The sequence below is a fragment of the Hemiscyllium ocellatum genome (assembly GCF_020745735.1).
Source record: "Hemiscyllium ocellatum isolate sHemOce1 chromosome 27 unlocalized genomic scaffold, sHemOce1.pat.X.cur. SUPER_27_unloc_8, whole genome shotgun sequence".
In the NCBI taxonomy this organism is placed as follows: Eukaryota; Metazoa; Chordata; class Chondrichthyes; order Orectolobiformes; family Hemiscylliidae; genus Hemiscyllium; species Hemiscyllium ocellatum.
In genome coordinates this window covers 411,103-426,143 of record NW_026867517.1, presented here as the reverse complement: position 1 = coordinate 426,143, position 15,041 = coordinate 411,103, and the positions used below count along the sequence as shown (strand labels likewise).

The 15,041-nt window shown below is 44.2% G+C and overlaps 1 protein-coding gene across 1 annotated transcript; it reads right to left on the bottom strand.

Moving 5' to 3' along the window:
* Positions 1 to 12,283: 12,283 nt before the first annotated feature.
* On the bottom strand, positions 12,284 to 13,207 carry LOC132808616 (gastrula zinc finger protein XlCGF49.1-like). Its single transcript, XM_060822180.1, has 2 exons — positions 12,965 to 13,207; positions 12,284 to 12,814 (listed from the first exon to the last, which is right to left on the bottom strand). The coding sequence occupies exons 1-2, from the start codon at positions 13,205 to 13,207 to the stop codon at positions 12,284 to 12,286; spliced, it is 774 nt and encodes a 257-aa protein (XP_060678163.1).
* Positions 13,208 to 15,041: the final 1,834 nt, after the last annotated feature.

Below are 15,041 nucleotides of genomic sequence, written 5' to 3'. Positions count from 1 at the left end.
ATTCGGCTGTCCAGACTCCTTTCTTAACTGGAGAGGGTACTGGCCCTTTGCCAGCCTTTCTCCGCCGTTCAGTGGTGAGGAGTACTAGGAACGGGCCGTCCCACACAAGTTCGAGAGTTTGCTGTTGCCAATGTTTGATCAAAACCCCTTCACCGGGTTCAATAGTGTGCACAGCGAAATCCAGTGGTGGAGTCTGAGTCAGGAGTCCCTGGTGGAGTAAACGAGAAACAGCGAAGTCCAGGGTCTCAACATATTTACATATACACATATCTCGTGACTCAAGCTCTAGGTGATAAACACTCAAGCATTCATGCACTAACGAACAGATGACTTTCAGCCAGAAACACAACAAAATGTAATAGCTTCTGTTCTCTCTCTGTAGGTCCTTTCACACAGCTGATCGCTCTCTCTCTCTCATACAGTGTTGGTCTCTCTGTCTATGTCTGCCTGTCACTGTCTCCTGTGTCTGCGCATCGGAGCTCATAGCGACCTCCCCTCGACCACCAGGTCTTCAAGTGCTAACTCTTTTCCCCAACTATCTCCACTCCCAGTCTCCAGTACTGCTGCCTGGGCAGTCCCCATGTGGCAGATCTTCCCCCCCCCCCCCTCCTTCCCCGGAGGTCACTGCTCTACATATGGAACTGTTCAGGGTCGGTTGTCAGTAACATTTTTAATTATGTTTCCCATCCTTTCATCTTGCATCTTTAAAACTCCACTTAAGTTTTGTACTTTTATAATAATGTGTATAAATCCACTAACAATATGCCTTGAACAGGAATTTTACATCAAGAGTAGGCTTTATAAAAGAATATTAAGCTGCTCAGTAAATCCATAAGCATCACTTCCCAATAAAAATAAATGTAGCAGTGCAAAGATACCAAAGTTTGTCAAACAGTAAATGGTATTGACTGCACAAAAATATATCCAATATTCAATAATAGATTCAAAATAATGGTATCTCGCAAAAAAAATTCAAAAGATGTTGATCCAAAATGTGACATTCACCAAAAGTAGAAAATCTTAATGGTGTTGCAAAGCATAGCTATTAGAAGCCCTAACTTTCATAACTTTTTATGGGACTGAGTTCACTTGAAGTACACATTGACAAAGTGAGAGTATTCACTTTCATCATAGTTTCATTTAACTGAAAAGGGCAGAAAAGTTTGTTACTTTGCAGTGTCATTTTCATTTTGTCTTTTCTCTATTGTGCCTTTAGTACTGAAGTAGCCTATGATTATGAAATTTTTAAATTATGTGGCATGATTTAATTACTGTTTTAATAAGAGCATTTTCTAGCCCCCACGAACAATCTCAGAGCAATACAGACTACTTACTGTCTCAACGTCCTGAAACTCACTCTCAGGTTACCCATATTAATTCGCATCTGCCCTCAGAGTTTCTGTTCCCCTCTGCCTTATCGGCAGCCTATATACCTCATTTTCCTGAAGGTGAATACCACCCCTTATGTGAATTTGGAATTGTTCTAACTTATTACTACCTCGTCCTTAATCTCATGAATGGTCCTCCTTAAGTTCTAATAAAATCATATCATGAAAGAAAATAACGTTAAGCATTCATAAAATTACAATCAAAAATAGCACACTGAATCAAATGACAAACAACAAGTTTTAAACATAAAACCATTAACAAACAGATGAATGCAAGCCAGAGCACAAAGTGTTAAACTGCTTGTTAGCTGAGAAGCCTTCTGCTAGATTCTTTCTCACAGCTTGCAGCAGTAGCTTCCTCTCTCTCTTTTTGAGATATGACACATAGTTTCTTACTTCCGCAGCTCCACACAGATTCTCGCAGAGAATTTCACACAAAAAGATTCATACACAAACACAAATTCTCACATCCACAGAGACTACTTTTTTTTTACAATCAGATTTACACACACAAAGACACACATAGATCTTCACCAACACAGTGATCCTCTCTCTCTTACAACAAACAGATTTTACTCAAACACCCACATACCCAGTTATACTAGCAGCTTCCGTTCGTTCTTCCTAATCGGGCCGGCCCATCTCATTCAAACATACATAAATATTCAGATTTAGATATCCACCTTATCTATCCGACTCCTTTCCCTATTCACATTCCATCCCGTAGATGCCCTCTCTCTCTCCGTAACTCCGGGCATTCTCGTTTGAAATGACCTAGTTTCCCACAGTGATAACATCCTGCGGGTTTCGGCCTCCATTGTCCATAGCCCTTACCCTGGGCATTCCACTTCTCTTCACCACCCTTCTGCCAACTTCCTCTATCCCTTCCGCAACATCCTTGTGTCCTTCATTCATCCTCCCAGGGGACTCACAGTCCTCCCTTCTATCATTATCTTAGCCTTCCGTTTCTCCGCCACTATGTCTCTCTATACAAATACCTTCTGAACCTCCTGTAACAACTCCGACTCATTTCTACCGCTCCCGTCCTCTATCTTCTGTAACTTCTTCTGGATATCAGGCCATGCCTTTGTCACGAAGTGAACCTTTACCATCCCTCATCCTATTTCCCCATCTGGGTCTATACTCGAACATTTCCTAACCGACTCCCTTAATCTGTGTAAGAATGCACAGGGAGACTCGTCCTTTCCCTGCCTCAGGTCGAAAACCTTGGCTAAATTTTGCCGTTTGGGGATGCAAGTTTGTATCCCTTGGATTATCAAATTTCGCAAGTCTGACGTATTATCCCTTCTATATTGTGGTGGTCCCAGTTAGGGTTCTGAAGGGGATATTTGTCCTCACCCCTAACCATCCCCCTCTCATGCCAAATTGTCCGGCAAGCTCAATACCGGCGCTGCTACTAGTTTTTTAAAAAATCTCAATTACCACTTTCCCTATCCAGTATCCCCATATAAGTCTCCTTTCTCCCCCAGTAAATAGTATATTCAAAAATAGACATTAACTCAGCCCACATATACAGACCGGGCCTCAAAAATAAATTAATTTGTTCTGACAATCCTATCGGATTCTCAACCAGGACCGTCATTTCCTTTTAAATGTTCCGACCTCCCCACTGGTGAGGGGGTCATACACAAACACAATCTCCTTGTCCCCTATCGGCACTTTAGTCGTTATGTTCTTCCTTTTTTTTAAAGAAATATTGCAATATTCCTAGCTTCTTATATCCTCAGACACCAATTTATTAATTCATGCTTGACTAACTTTAAAGCCTGTTCCTAACTTGTAAACATATTTATATATTTACGTCCATTTATTCAGTATTTAACATTTAAAATGTAAAATGCATACAGTTCCCAATTTTGAAATCCACTGTAATCACCCAGATTTAGTACCCTAATTTAGATCCAAAATTAGTTTTCTTATGTACTCCTGACCAATCATTTCTCAATTACAATACTTTAGGTCGTAAAATAATCAGAGCTGTCTTACAATAATTTGTCAATTCAAGTTAAAAAAAATTCTAATGGCCGAATCCAAGGTCTCAGATAATAACCATGGAAGTTATCGTCTTTTTTTTCGACAGCCTACTGTTGAACTAAAACTTCAACTGTACTTCACATATTGAAAAAAAAATCATGTTAAGTTTACATAAAAATCACATTTAAAACAATCCTGGAACTCAAGCTCCAGTGAATAAAACTTCCTCATTCAATCACCAACAAGCAAATGTGCATTCAAACCAAATCACAAAGGGTTAAATGTTTTGCTTGCTGTTCTCGCACTCTCTCTCTCTCTCTCTCTCTCTCTCTCTCTCTGCCGGTCTTACTGCAAGCTGCTGGTAAAAATAAACTTCAGTTGTCCCCCTTATACGGCTTCTATGTAAAGATAATAGGGACCAGCCAGAAGAGGGGTTCAACACTACCAGTTTGTAACTAATCTCTTCCGCCCTCCACAATCTCTGTAGAATCTATCAGAGGGAATTTTCGGGGTCTCGTCTTCCCGTTCCTTTTTCGACCCGGAACATTGGCCACCCATGGTTGGTCTTCAGGCTAACCTGTTTGCTATACTCCAGTTACTTAGTCAACCCTTTTATCCCGGTTACCAAGTTAACCCTTAATTTCCCGGTTACCTGTCACAACCACGGAGTCGACAAGGCAGTGTACACTTCTCTCAATAATCCTGCGAAAACCCCAAATACCAGAGAAGGTTCTTACCTTGATCCGTGCACGGAGTTGTCCGACTCAAGATAACACTTCAACCTGTTACCTTATCAAAACTTCAACCTTTTACTTTATTATAAGCGCTTCCTATTCACATCGTTTGCTCAAATATCTGTGTGTGTCACAGTGTCCCGGAATCATTCAGAGCCTCCCGTGGGAGTTCTTTTAAGATCCCGGACACGAGCCCCCAAATTTGTTATAAGTGAATTCTGTCTAGGTATTCTAAATCTCCGGAGAATAGTCCCTGACACTCGGCTAACTACTCTACACTAAGGCTATGGTTCAGATCAACCGAGTTCTGCCTCCACACTCTGCCGACCGCGGGCTGTCCTTTAACCCTTGACTTCAAGGGAGACTGTCCACAAGGTCCCGTCCTAGGAGGCGAACTCCAAGCTGACAGCACCAGCCCTCATCCCCTTCGGCTACCGCTTTTCCCGTGGCAAATCGAAATGCTGCGAGACACACAAATGACCAATGGATGTTTATTTCAAACTTGCAAGTTTGGGCGGCTTCCAAAAAAAAAGAGCTTCGGAAAATCGCGACGGAAGATTTTACAGCACTGATATTTATACATTATTTTTACATGTAAAAACATTAATGACAATTCCATTGGTTAAAACATTTCACGCTTTTCTCTGCCAACTCTTTGATTATCTGTATGTTTCTAATATTCTGAGAGCTTCTATTGTATCATGGCCACCTGTTTCTTAAACATTACATTATTTTTAACAATTCTATTGACTAAAGCATTTCTCGCTTCTCTATCCCAGGCCTTGGTTATCTGTATGTTTCTAATATTTTAAGAGCTTCTATTGTATTATTGCCAAGGTTACCTAGCTTCATAGCAGCCTAGTTTTAATTAACAGCTTACGTCAGTTTCATTCAAGGTTACAAACCGCCATGTTTTTGACATAACAGTTTCTCCCTGTTTCCAGGCTAACTTACATTCAGTCTCACCGTTCGCCCTTACTTATTAACCCTTAGTTAAACTGCAGAAATTACATCACCCATATCATTATTAATTTGTTTGTTGGATTATTGTGAGAAAAAAATAATGGTGCCATGTCATTTCTGATGTCAGAGTTTGACATTGAATGTGCAGATGTCAATTAAATCAAGAACTTGTAGTTCTAACAAAAAAATGCAGTTCACTGATGTTAATGGCATTGTCTCATTTGAGGATGATTTGAGTCTGACCAACAAACCATTTCATGTAGTCACCCAATTTAATTAAAATTGTACAAATCTGGCAGGCTAAGATTTGTACAATTTGTTTATAAGATTTATTGATACGTCCATTGCTCTTGATGTGGTCTCTGCCACATTGAGGAGACGGAACACCAACTTGCAGAACATTTCAGGGAACAGCTCTGGAATGCCAAAACTAAACAACCTCACCGCCTTGTGGTTGAATGCTTTAACTCCCCATCCCAATCTGTCAAGAACATGCAAGTACTCTGCTGCCACCCCCTCCAAGCTCTAGCTACCTAACACTTGTAGAAAGAACACCTCGTCTTCTGCCTTGGGACCGACTAACTACATAGTATCAATGTAGATTTCACCAGTTTCCTGATTTCCCCTCCCCTCTACCCGCCTCCGCACCACACACCTTGTCCCAGATCCAGAGTTGAAAAATGTGGTGCTGGAAAAATGCTTAGAGGCCATACCTCAGGAATTCCCTGGCTGTTCTCTGGCATGGCACTCATCCACAGATTCTATCAACAAACACATTGACCTGGACCCAATATACCGGCCACTGCAGCGGACAGTTGGAACTGACAACCAGAAGCGGCAGAGACAAACCACTATAAATGCCGGAGGAAACATCACAGAAGCACTTCACAAGAGGCTCCCAAGCATTGAGGATGTCACCTAGACAGGGGATGAAACGTCTGCAACAAAAATTCAGCTCGGCGTACGGAACCACAACAACAAGCACCCGAGCTACAAATCTTCTCACAAACTTTGAATTGAGCATAGGAGTTGGGACATCCTGTTGCAACTGTCACACAGGCCACACAATACAAGGCGTGGTCCTTCTCTGACTGACCATCCCTTTGAGTATTAGGGGGAAGACATCCCTTTAATTGTAACATTCAGGAAAGATGCCTTACTTCAACAAAAAATGTGTTGTGCTCATAGATGTTTGGACAGAGGAAGGGATGAAGCTCAATCTTCATTCAGAAAAAGAGGGGAGCAGCAGTAGCTTTAGAAGCTCATGGTTTAACTTGTGCATTCAGACAATAGGGGGGCTCTTCTGGGCAAAATCTGGGAGTGAAGCAATGTCTTCCCCCTTTCCATTCCTTATCCTGGGAGGGAGAGAGAAGGGGGGAAGCACTGTTCACTTGCAACAACGGGAGGCAGAGAGTATGAATCCAAGCAGGGAGCAGACTCTGCAAAAGTCAGTTTTAGTCGGCTTCTTCTAGAATATTGTGTGCAATTCTGGTCTCCCTCCTATAGGTAGGATGTTGTGAAACTTGAAAGGATTCAGAAAAGATTCACAAGGCTGTTGCCAGGGTAAGAGGGTTTGAACCACAAGGAGAGGCTGAATAAGGTGGGGCTGTTTTCCATAGAGCATCGCAGGCTGAGTGTGTGTTTTTTAAAGAGGTTTATAAAAACTTGAGGGGTGTGGATGGGGTGAATAGACAAGGTCTTTTCCCTGGGATAGGGGGAGTGCAGAACTAGAGGGCATAGGTTTAGGGCAAGAGGGGCAAAATTTAAAAGGGACCTTGCAGTCAACCTTTTTTTGCACAGGGTGATGCGTGTATGGAATGAGCTGCCAGAGGAAGTGGTGGAGGCATCTGGATGGATATGTGAAAAGGAAGGGTTTAGAGGGATATGGACTAAGTGATGGCAAATGGAACTAGACTAATTTTGGATATCCGGCTGGCATGGACAGGTTCGATTGAAGGATCTGTTTCTGTGTTTTATAACTCTGTCTCTATGACTGGTGAAAAGCGTTGGCATTCGTCAACACATTTATGCAACAGAATTATAAGAGGGTAAAGATAAGCCTCACGTCATTGATCCATGAATCCTGGTGTAATATGGATGTATTCCCAGTAATAGAGTCAGTATGGTATGGAAGGAGTACAAAACAGGGCTTCTTTAGAAAAAAGTCACACTTAAAACTTAAATCTGAGTCTTCTGGAAATGTAAGACAATCGTGTGTTAATATAAGACAGATAAGTCTGGGGTATATGTTACATATTTGATGGAATGTTTATCGCTCTAAAAGCCTGATTTGCAGTTGTTTCAGGGCTCATAATATTGTATATCTTCACTTTTCGAAAGTTCACTTTACACTACTTCACTTTTACAAAAGACCTACATTAATACCTGTTCTCACAAACCGAAAGAAATCCGAAGAGGATTGTCGCTTTTACAAAGAAAGGCATAACATAAATTAATTCATGGTAATTGCTTTTTCGCTTTAGGCCATTTCGGCTTATGAAAGGAACACTCTACTTTCATATAGTGAGTGAAAGCTGTATCAATACAATACAGCACAGTCACAGGGCCTTCTCACTTGGTTTAGGCACACCCCCCCACCCCTCCTCAAGCCTGTGCTAATTCTTAATCCTTACTTATTTATTGCCCATGTGTGGTTTCTATTCCTCTGTTCACCTCCCCTTCATGTGTCTATCAAGATACACCTTAAACGTTGTTAAGGTGCCTGCTTCCATTGCCTCCGCTGGCAGTGCGTTCTAGAAACCCACCATCCCTCTGTGTAAATTCCCCACCCCCACCACTTCTCCCCCAAACATGCCCCCCATCACCTTGAACCTGTGCCCTCTTTTAGTTGACCTTTCCACTTTGGAGGGAAAAAACCGCCTCTGACTATCATAGAATCCCTCCAGCATGGAAACAGACCATTCAGCCCAACAAGTCAACATCAGCCCTCTAAAGATTAACACATAGAGAGCCGTTCCCTTACCCCTATTATCTACATTTACTCCTGACTAATGCACCGAACTTACACATCCCTGAACATTGGGGCAATTTACACACAGACAATTCAACTTAACCTGCCTCTCCCTGGACACTATGGGTAATTTAGCATTGCTAATCCACCCCAACCTATACACGTTTGGATTGTAGGAGGAAGCCGGAAAACCCAGAGGAAGTCCACACAGACACGGGAGGTTGGGTGCAGGGACAATGTGCCAACTCCACACAGATAGTTGTCTGAGACTAAAATCGAACGCAGGTCCCTGGCACTGTGAGGCGTCAGTGCGAACCACTGAGCTACCCTGCCACCCCTGTCCAGCCAATCTGTGTGTCTCATCATTTTGTCGAGGTCTCCTCTCAGCCTCTGTTTTTCCAAAGAAAACAATCCAGGTTTATGCCTCCTCTGCTCGTAACGAGAGCCCTCCAGACTAGGCAATGTCCTGGTAAACCTTGTCTGTTCCTCCTGCCAGAGCATCCACATCCTTCCAGTAGCACAGTGACCAGAACTGCACACAATATTCCGAATGTGGCCTGAATAAACAGTTTAACATAACTCTTACACTCAAGGAAGCGTGCTGTGTACCTTCTTGACCACCGTGCCCACCTGCATTCCCACTTCCACGGATCTATATGCCCAGATCCCTCTGCATGCCAGTGCTTCTATGTGTTCTGCCATTTATCATACCAATTCTTATATTTCCTTCTTCTCTATTGAGCTTCACCTTAACTGTCTTTCTCTCCATCTCTTTTTCCCCCCTCCTCACATCAGCATATCATAAGGCCATAGGAGCAGAAATTAGGCCATTCAGCCCATTGAGTCTGCTTCGCCATTCAATCATGGCTGATACGTTTCTCAACCCCATTCTTCCCGTAATCCTTGATCCCCTTGATACTCAAGAACCTATCTATCTCAGTCTAAAATATACTCAGTAACTTGGCCTCTGCAGCCTTCTGTGGCAGTGAATTCCACAGATTCACCACACTGGCTGAAGAAGTTTCTCTCCCCTCTGTTCTAAAAAGTCTTCCCTTGAAGTGAAAGCTGAGCCCTCAGGTTCTAGTCTCTCCTACCAATGGAAACATCTTCTCAACATCCATGCTGTTCATTATTCTGTAGGTTTCAATTAGATCCCCTCTCATCCTTCTGAACTCCATGAAGTATAAACCTAGAGTCCTCTAATGTTCTTCATATGTTAAATTTTTCATTCCTGGACCATTCTTGTGAACCTCCTCTGAACATGTTCCAGGGCCAGTACATCCTTCCTGCGATATGGGGCCTAAATCTACCTACAGTACTCCAATTGTGGCCTGACCAGAGCCTTACAGAGCCTCAGAAGTACACCCCTGCTTTTATATTCAAGTCTGATCAAAATAAATGCCTTCATTGCATTTGTCTTCCTAACCACTGACTCAACTTGAGAGAGAATCCTGGAGTAGAACTCCATAGTCTCTTTGCACATCAGATTTCTGAATTTTCTCCCCATAATCCTTCTGTTACAGAGTAGCAGCAGAGATTTCCAGACATCTCGATTGTTTTCAGGAATACCAAAGGATCTTGGGAATTGCCAGTATCTCAGGAGGAGGCAGAGAGGAATGTGGTGTGGTCCTTTAAACTGCAGAACTTTCCAAATTCCATGAGTCAGCAGGAACTCTTTCTGGACCAAGAATCAAAAGGGCCACTGAGAAACTACTACATCAGAAGACCTCAGAGGCAGAAATTTGGCCATTCAGCCCCATCATGGCTGATATGTTACTCAACCCAATTTTCGGAGCAAACTCAATGGGCTGAATGGTCTAATTTCTGCTAGTTAACCATCCCTGAGAAGAAGGACGCAAAACAACAAGCTGTTTCCTGGGACAGATGAGCTAAGTGTTTAATAACCTCATGACTAAAGGACAAGCCCTGATGTAAAAGGGTTTTTTGCAGGAAAGGCTGCATCAAACAAACCACTAAACCTCGAGGATAAGAAGGTAAGCTACAGACCGGAGAACTCCAGAAATGTGGGGAGTTTGTGTTAGAATCTAAAGAAGCATCACATCACAAATTTGAAAGTGAGGAATCTCCAGCAGAATTTAATTCCAGAATGATGTAGCAGCAGTACTTGGAAGAACAACACTGTAGTGAATCCCTGGACACTTCCAGAGATAGATACTGTCAGTGGAAACTCAGTTAAATTCTGCCATCGATTGGGTGATAGCCAAGTTGTGAGTGAGGTTGAACTTGGTTACTTGAGGAGTTTTATTTTTGGTTGCTACATACAGTAAAGTGTAAATGACTGTTTCAGCAGTTTATTGTGTGCAGTTTCTGAGTTAAGAGCCAAATTAAGGCAATTCACCCACAACCACAGTGAGAGGCTGGGATTCATGTTGACTCCATTGCATTCAGCAGTACATCACGTCAATACCCTTATAAAGCGAAGGCTGACAGCACCACCTTTCTCAAACAGAAACACCCAGAGGAGCGTGTCACCCAATAATCTGTAAAATTAGCATGAAAAGTGGTGTAACCTGTTCTAGTGATAAGAGTAAATCCCCAACACTTTAAAATCAACAATCAGCAATTTATTTATCCAACTCTCACGGTGAACAAATGAACAAAACTATTAACAAACTGTTAACAGGCCAGGAGCAGATGGGTGGCACGAGTTTAGTTGGGGATCATGGACTGGCTGGTTTGAAGGGTCTGTTCCAGGCTGCATGACTCCATAGCACTGAATGAATGGGGATCCATCCCAAAGATGATAAAGGTTTCGAGCACCATCTTAGGCAAATGTGTGGACTCAGTCAGCCAGCCAGTTCTCTCCAGGAGACTGTCTCTCAAGAAAGGAAGTGGTTTCGTGTCCCATTAGCCAGATTATCCAGTTTGGATTAGGTCCTATCTTTCCAACAAAGTAGGTAGACAGGGCAGTGTCTATAACAAATATGTTATTAAACTTGGACGAGTGCTGAAGACATATACAAGGATGTTGCCAGGACTCAAGGGTCTGTGTAAAAGGGAGAGGTTAGACAAGCTAAGATATTTTTATTTAGAGCATTAGAGACTGAGAGAGGCCCTTAGAGAAGTGAAGAGTTCGTGAGACGCATGGAAGGGGTGAATGCACTCACTTTTACCCCGGGTTGGGGAAGTGAGGGCTACAGGGCATCAGTTTAAGGTTAGAATAAAAGGGAATGTGAGGGGCAACTTTTGTTTTTACACAGACAGTGGTACACATATGGAATGAGATGCCAGCGGAAGTGGTTGAGGTGGATACATTAACAACATTTAAAAGGCATTTGGACACGTGGATAGGAAAGGAATGGAAGGAAATGGGCCAAGTGCAGGGAAATGGGCTTAGTGTTGATGGACAGTTTGGTCAGCATGGACCATGTTGGGCAGAAGGGCCTGTCTCCTGCTGTAGGACTCTATGATTCGCGTTTCTTTGTAGGTCCGACAGTTTTGAGTTTCCAAATGAACTTCTCACTAAATCAGGTCGAATAAAATCCAATTTTTTCGTCAACTGTGATGCAGAGGTGCTGGTGTTGAATTGGGATGGACAAGGTCAGAAGTCACACGGCACCTGATGAAGGAGCAGCACTCATGAAAGAGCAATGCTCCTAAAGCTTGTGATTTCAAATAAACTTGTTGCACCGTAACATGGTGTTGTGTGACTTCCGACTTCTTCAACTCTGGGTTTGTCTCAAACTTGATGGGATACTTTGTCCAACTCGGCATATTTTATCAGTATCGCTTGGAGGAATTTTTTTTTAAGATTAGATTCCCTACATTATGGAAACAGGTCCTTTGGCCCAACAAGTCCACACTGGCCCTCTGCAGAGTAACCCAGCCAGACCCATTCCCCTATCCCTATTTCTCTACATTTATCCCAACTAATGCACCACACCTACACATCCCTGAACACTATGGGACAATTTAGATGGGCCAATCCATCCTAACCTGCACACCTTTAGACCAGGGGAAGGAAACCGGAGCACTCAGAGGTAACCCATACAGATGTGGGAGGGGCATCGTGAAAGCTACGCACAGACTGTCACCCTGAGGATGGAATTGAACCCAGGTCAACATCATGAGGCAGTGGTACTAACCACTGAGTCACCATGCCACCCCTGAGCCATGTAGGTGGGCTTGGGGCGGGGGGGGGGCGTGATGCGGTGAGTCCAGCACAAAACAACAAAAGCCCACTGCACCCATTGTCAGAATAGGCGGGACGTTCAGCTCTGGGGGTGACCCACTGCAGCATCACTGGTGGAATCTGATTGTTGGATGCACTTGTGCCCCTGCTGGTGCCTCCGCAAGTTGCAGGACAATGTGAACCTCCGCCCGCAGTCGGGGCAGGCAAACGGCCTCTCCCCGGTATGGACCCATTGGTGGGCCAGCAGTTTGGAGGAGCGGGTGAACCCCTTCCCGCACTCAGGACAGCTGAATGGCCTTTCCCTGGTGTGGACCCGCCAGTGGGACAACAGGTCAGAGGAATTGCTGAAGGCCTTACCACACTCTGGGCAGGCGAAAGGCCGCTCCCCCGTGTGAACCCGCTGATGGGCCAGCAGGTTGGAGGATTTACTGAAGGCCTTCCCGCACTCTGGGCAGCTGAAGGGCCTCTCCCCTGTGTGGACCTGCTGATGGCCCAGCAGGTTGGAGGAATTGCTGAAGGCCTTCCCGCATTCTGGGCAGCTGAAGGGCCTCTCCCCCGTGTGGACTCGCCGGTGTCTCAGCAGGTTGGAGGAGTCGCTGAAGGCCTTCCCACATTCGGGGCAGCTGAATGGCCTCTCCCCCGTGTGGACTCGCCGGTGCTTCAGCAGGTCGGAGGAATTGCTGAAGGCTTTCCCACACTTATGGCAACTGAAGAGCCTCTCCCCTGCATGGAATCGCTGATGGGTCTGGAAGTTGTCTACCCAAGTGAACCCTTTCCCGCACATGGAGCAGTAAAGCGTCCTCTCACCAGTCTGTATATGCTGTTGGGCCAGCAGGACACAGGAGCAAGTAAAGACCTTCGCCTGCTCGGGGCAGGAGAATGGCCTCTCCCCAGTGTGATTGCACTGACGAGCCGCTAGGACCGGTGGGACACGGAAGCCCTTCCCGCAGTCGCCACACTTCCATGGTTTCTCAACGGGGCGTGTTTCCTCGGGCTTCTCCATGGCTGAAGCTTCAGCTGCACACACACACACACACACACACACACGTGTACAACCCCGCAGTGAATTCCTCTTTCCACGCAGTAGAGTTGTTTCAGGCTCCACACACAGTGCGCTACAACAGAAGAGTCTTTCAACCAGTCCCCCCGTACTCAAACAGGAACCAAAAAGAACGCTTTGCTCCTTCTCACAGAATCAGTTGAAAATTGTTGCGGTCCTGATGGATTGAGTGACTGTCAGAAATTGATGTGAAAGTGAGGACTGGAGACGCTGGAGAGTCAGAATCAAAAAATGCGTCGCTGGAAAAGCGCAGCACGGCAAGCAGCATCAGAGAAGCAGAAGAATCAACATTTTGGACATAAGCCCTTTATCTGTTGACTTTGAAACTTTTGTCTTCAGATAGTCTGTAAGAAAAGATTACAAAAGTCATTACTGCCAGTCCGGTTAAGAATGAGACATCAAGGCATTGACACTGACACCAGAGAGAAACTGAACATATAGATGTGGCAAGCCAGAGCGATAGAGATATGTAGCACAGAAACAGACCCTTCGGTCTAATTCATCCGTGCCAATTAGATAACCTAACCTAATCTCGGCCGATTTGCCAGCATTTGGCCCATATCGTCTAAACCCTTCCTAATCGTATACCCATCCAGACACCTTTTCATGTCATAATTGTGCCAGCACCCACCACCTACTCTGACAGCTCTTTCCTTAAACCCACCACTTTCTGCATCAAAGACTTATCCCTTAGGTTCCTTTGTTAAGTTCTTTTGTTTGAGCTTCTTACACTGCAATACGCCAACTTCTGTGAACAACCAAACTTTACTTAATAAAGTACAAGCTGTGGAGAAACTCTTAACACTCTTCGTAATGCTTGTACACAACAGTACCAAAAAACACCCTTAAACAAAGTAAAACTGAAACAGAGGCTTACAGTTGAAGTTAGAAGGGCAGAAGGAGACAGTGCTAGCAGCCTTTCTCCACACAGTACACTGATTAACTCACCCAAACGAGACTTCAGTTTTCAGGACTGACCACTCCCCTTTCATTGTACCGGTCACTTTTAAAACATAAAAGCTTTGGCCTCAAGTCTCATCTGTTTATATATGACCAAAAATGCCTCCCAATACCGTTTTTCATCTCTGTACTAAACCAGTCGCTTCGGAGCCCGGGTCTTTTTACCACCCCTCTGAAAAAAAACCAAGGACACAGCATCCTTGAGAAAAAGGACCAGCTTTGTGACAGAGGGATATAGGCCAAACACTGGCAGGTGGGATTAGATTAGTTTGAGAACATAGCATGGAGTAGTTGGACTGAAGGGACTGTTTCTGTGCTGTTTGACTCGGTGATTGTTCTGAAATGGCCTGAAAAATATTTTCTTACCTTCCCCCATAAATATCAACTTCCAAAATCAGATGAACTCAGCCTTGAATATATTCAACGATCCCATAACTGCAGGAAGACTCCCCACTTCTGAACTCAATTCTTCTTGCTAATATACCACTTGCCTTGCTCATTGCTTGCTGCACCGATCTGACAACTGGCATTGACTGGTATGGAAGGACGCTGAGGCCCCTTTATACACATTCCTGATGAAGGGCTCAAGCCTGTAATGCTGACTCTCCTGCTCCTCGGATGCTGCCTCATCTGCTGTGCTTTTCGAGCATCACACCTTTTGACTCTGATCTCCAACATTCGCAGTCCTCACTTTCTCCACATCCCAATAAATCACCATTTAAACAATGCATCTCCTTTCTGCTTCCCCCGCCCCGCAAGGGAATGCTATCACTTCACATCGTGGTACTGCATTTTCCATGAGTTTGCCAACTGAGAC

Bases quoted from the DNA above. Each gene is read 5' to 3' on its own strand.
- LOC132808616 (XM_060822180.1), bottom strand. From the start codon at position 13,207: ATGGAGAAGCCCGAGGAAACACGCCCCGTTGAGAAACCATGGAAGTGT. The intron at 12,815-12,964 runs GTAGACAACTTC...TGCCCCGAATGT, and splicing joins GCGGGAAAGGGTTCACTTGG to GGGAAGGCCTTCAGCGACTC.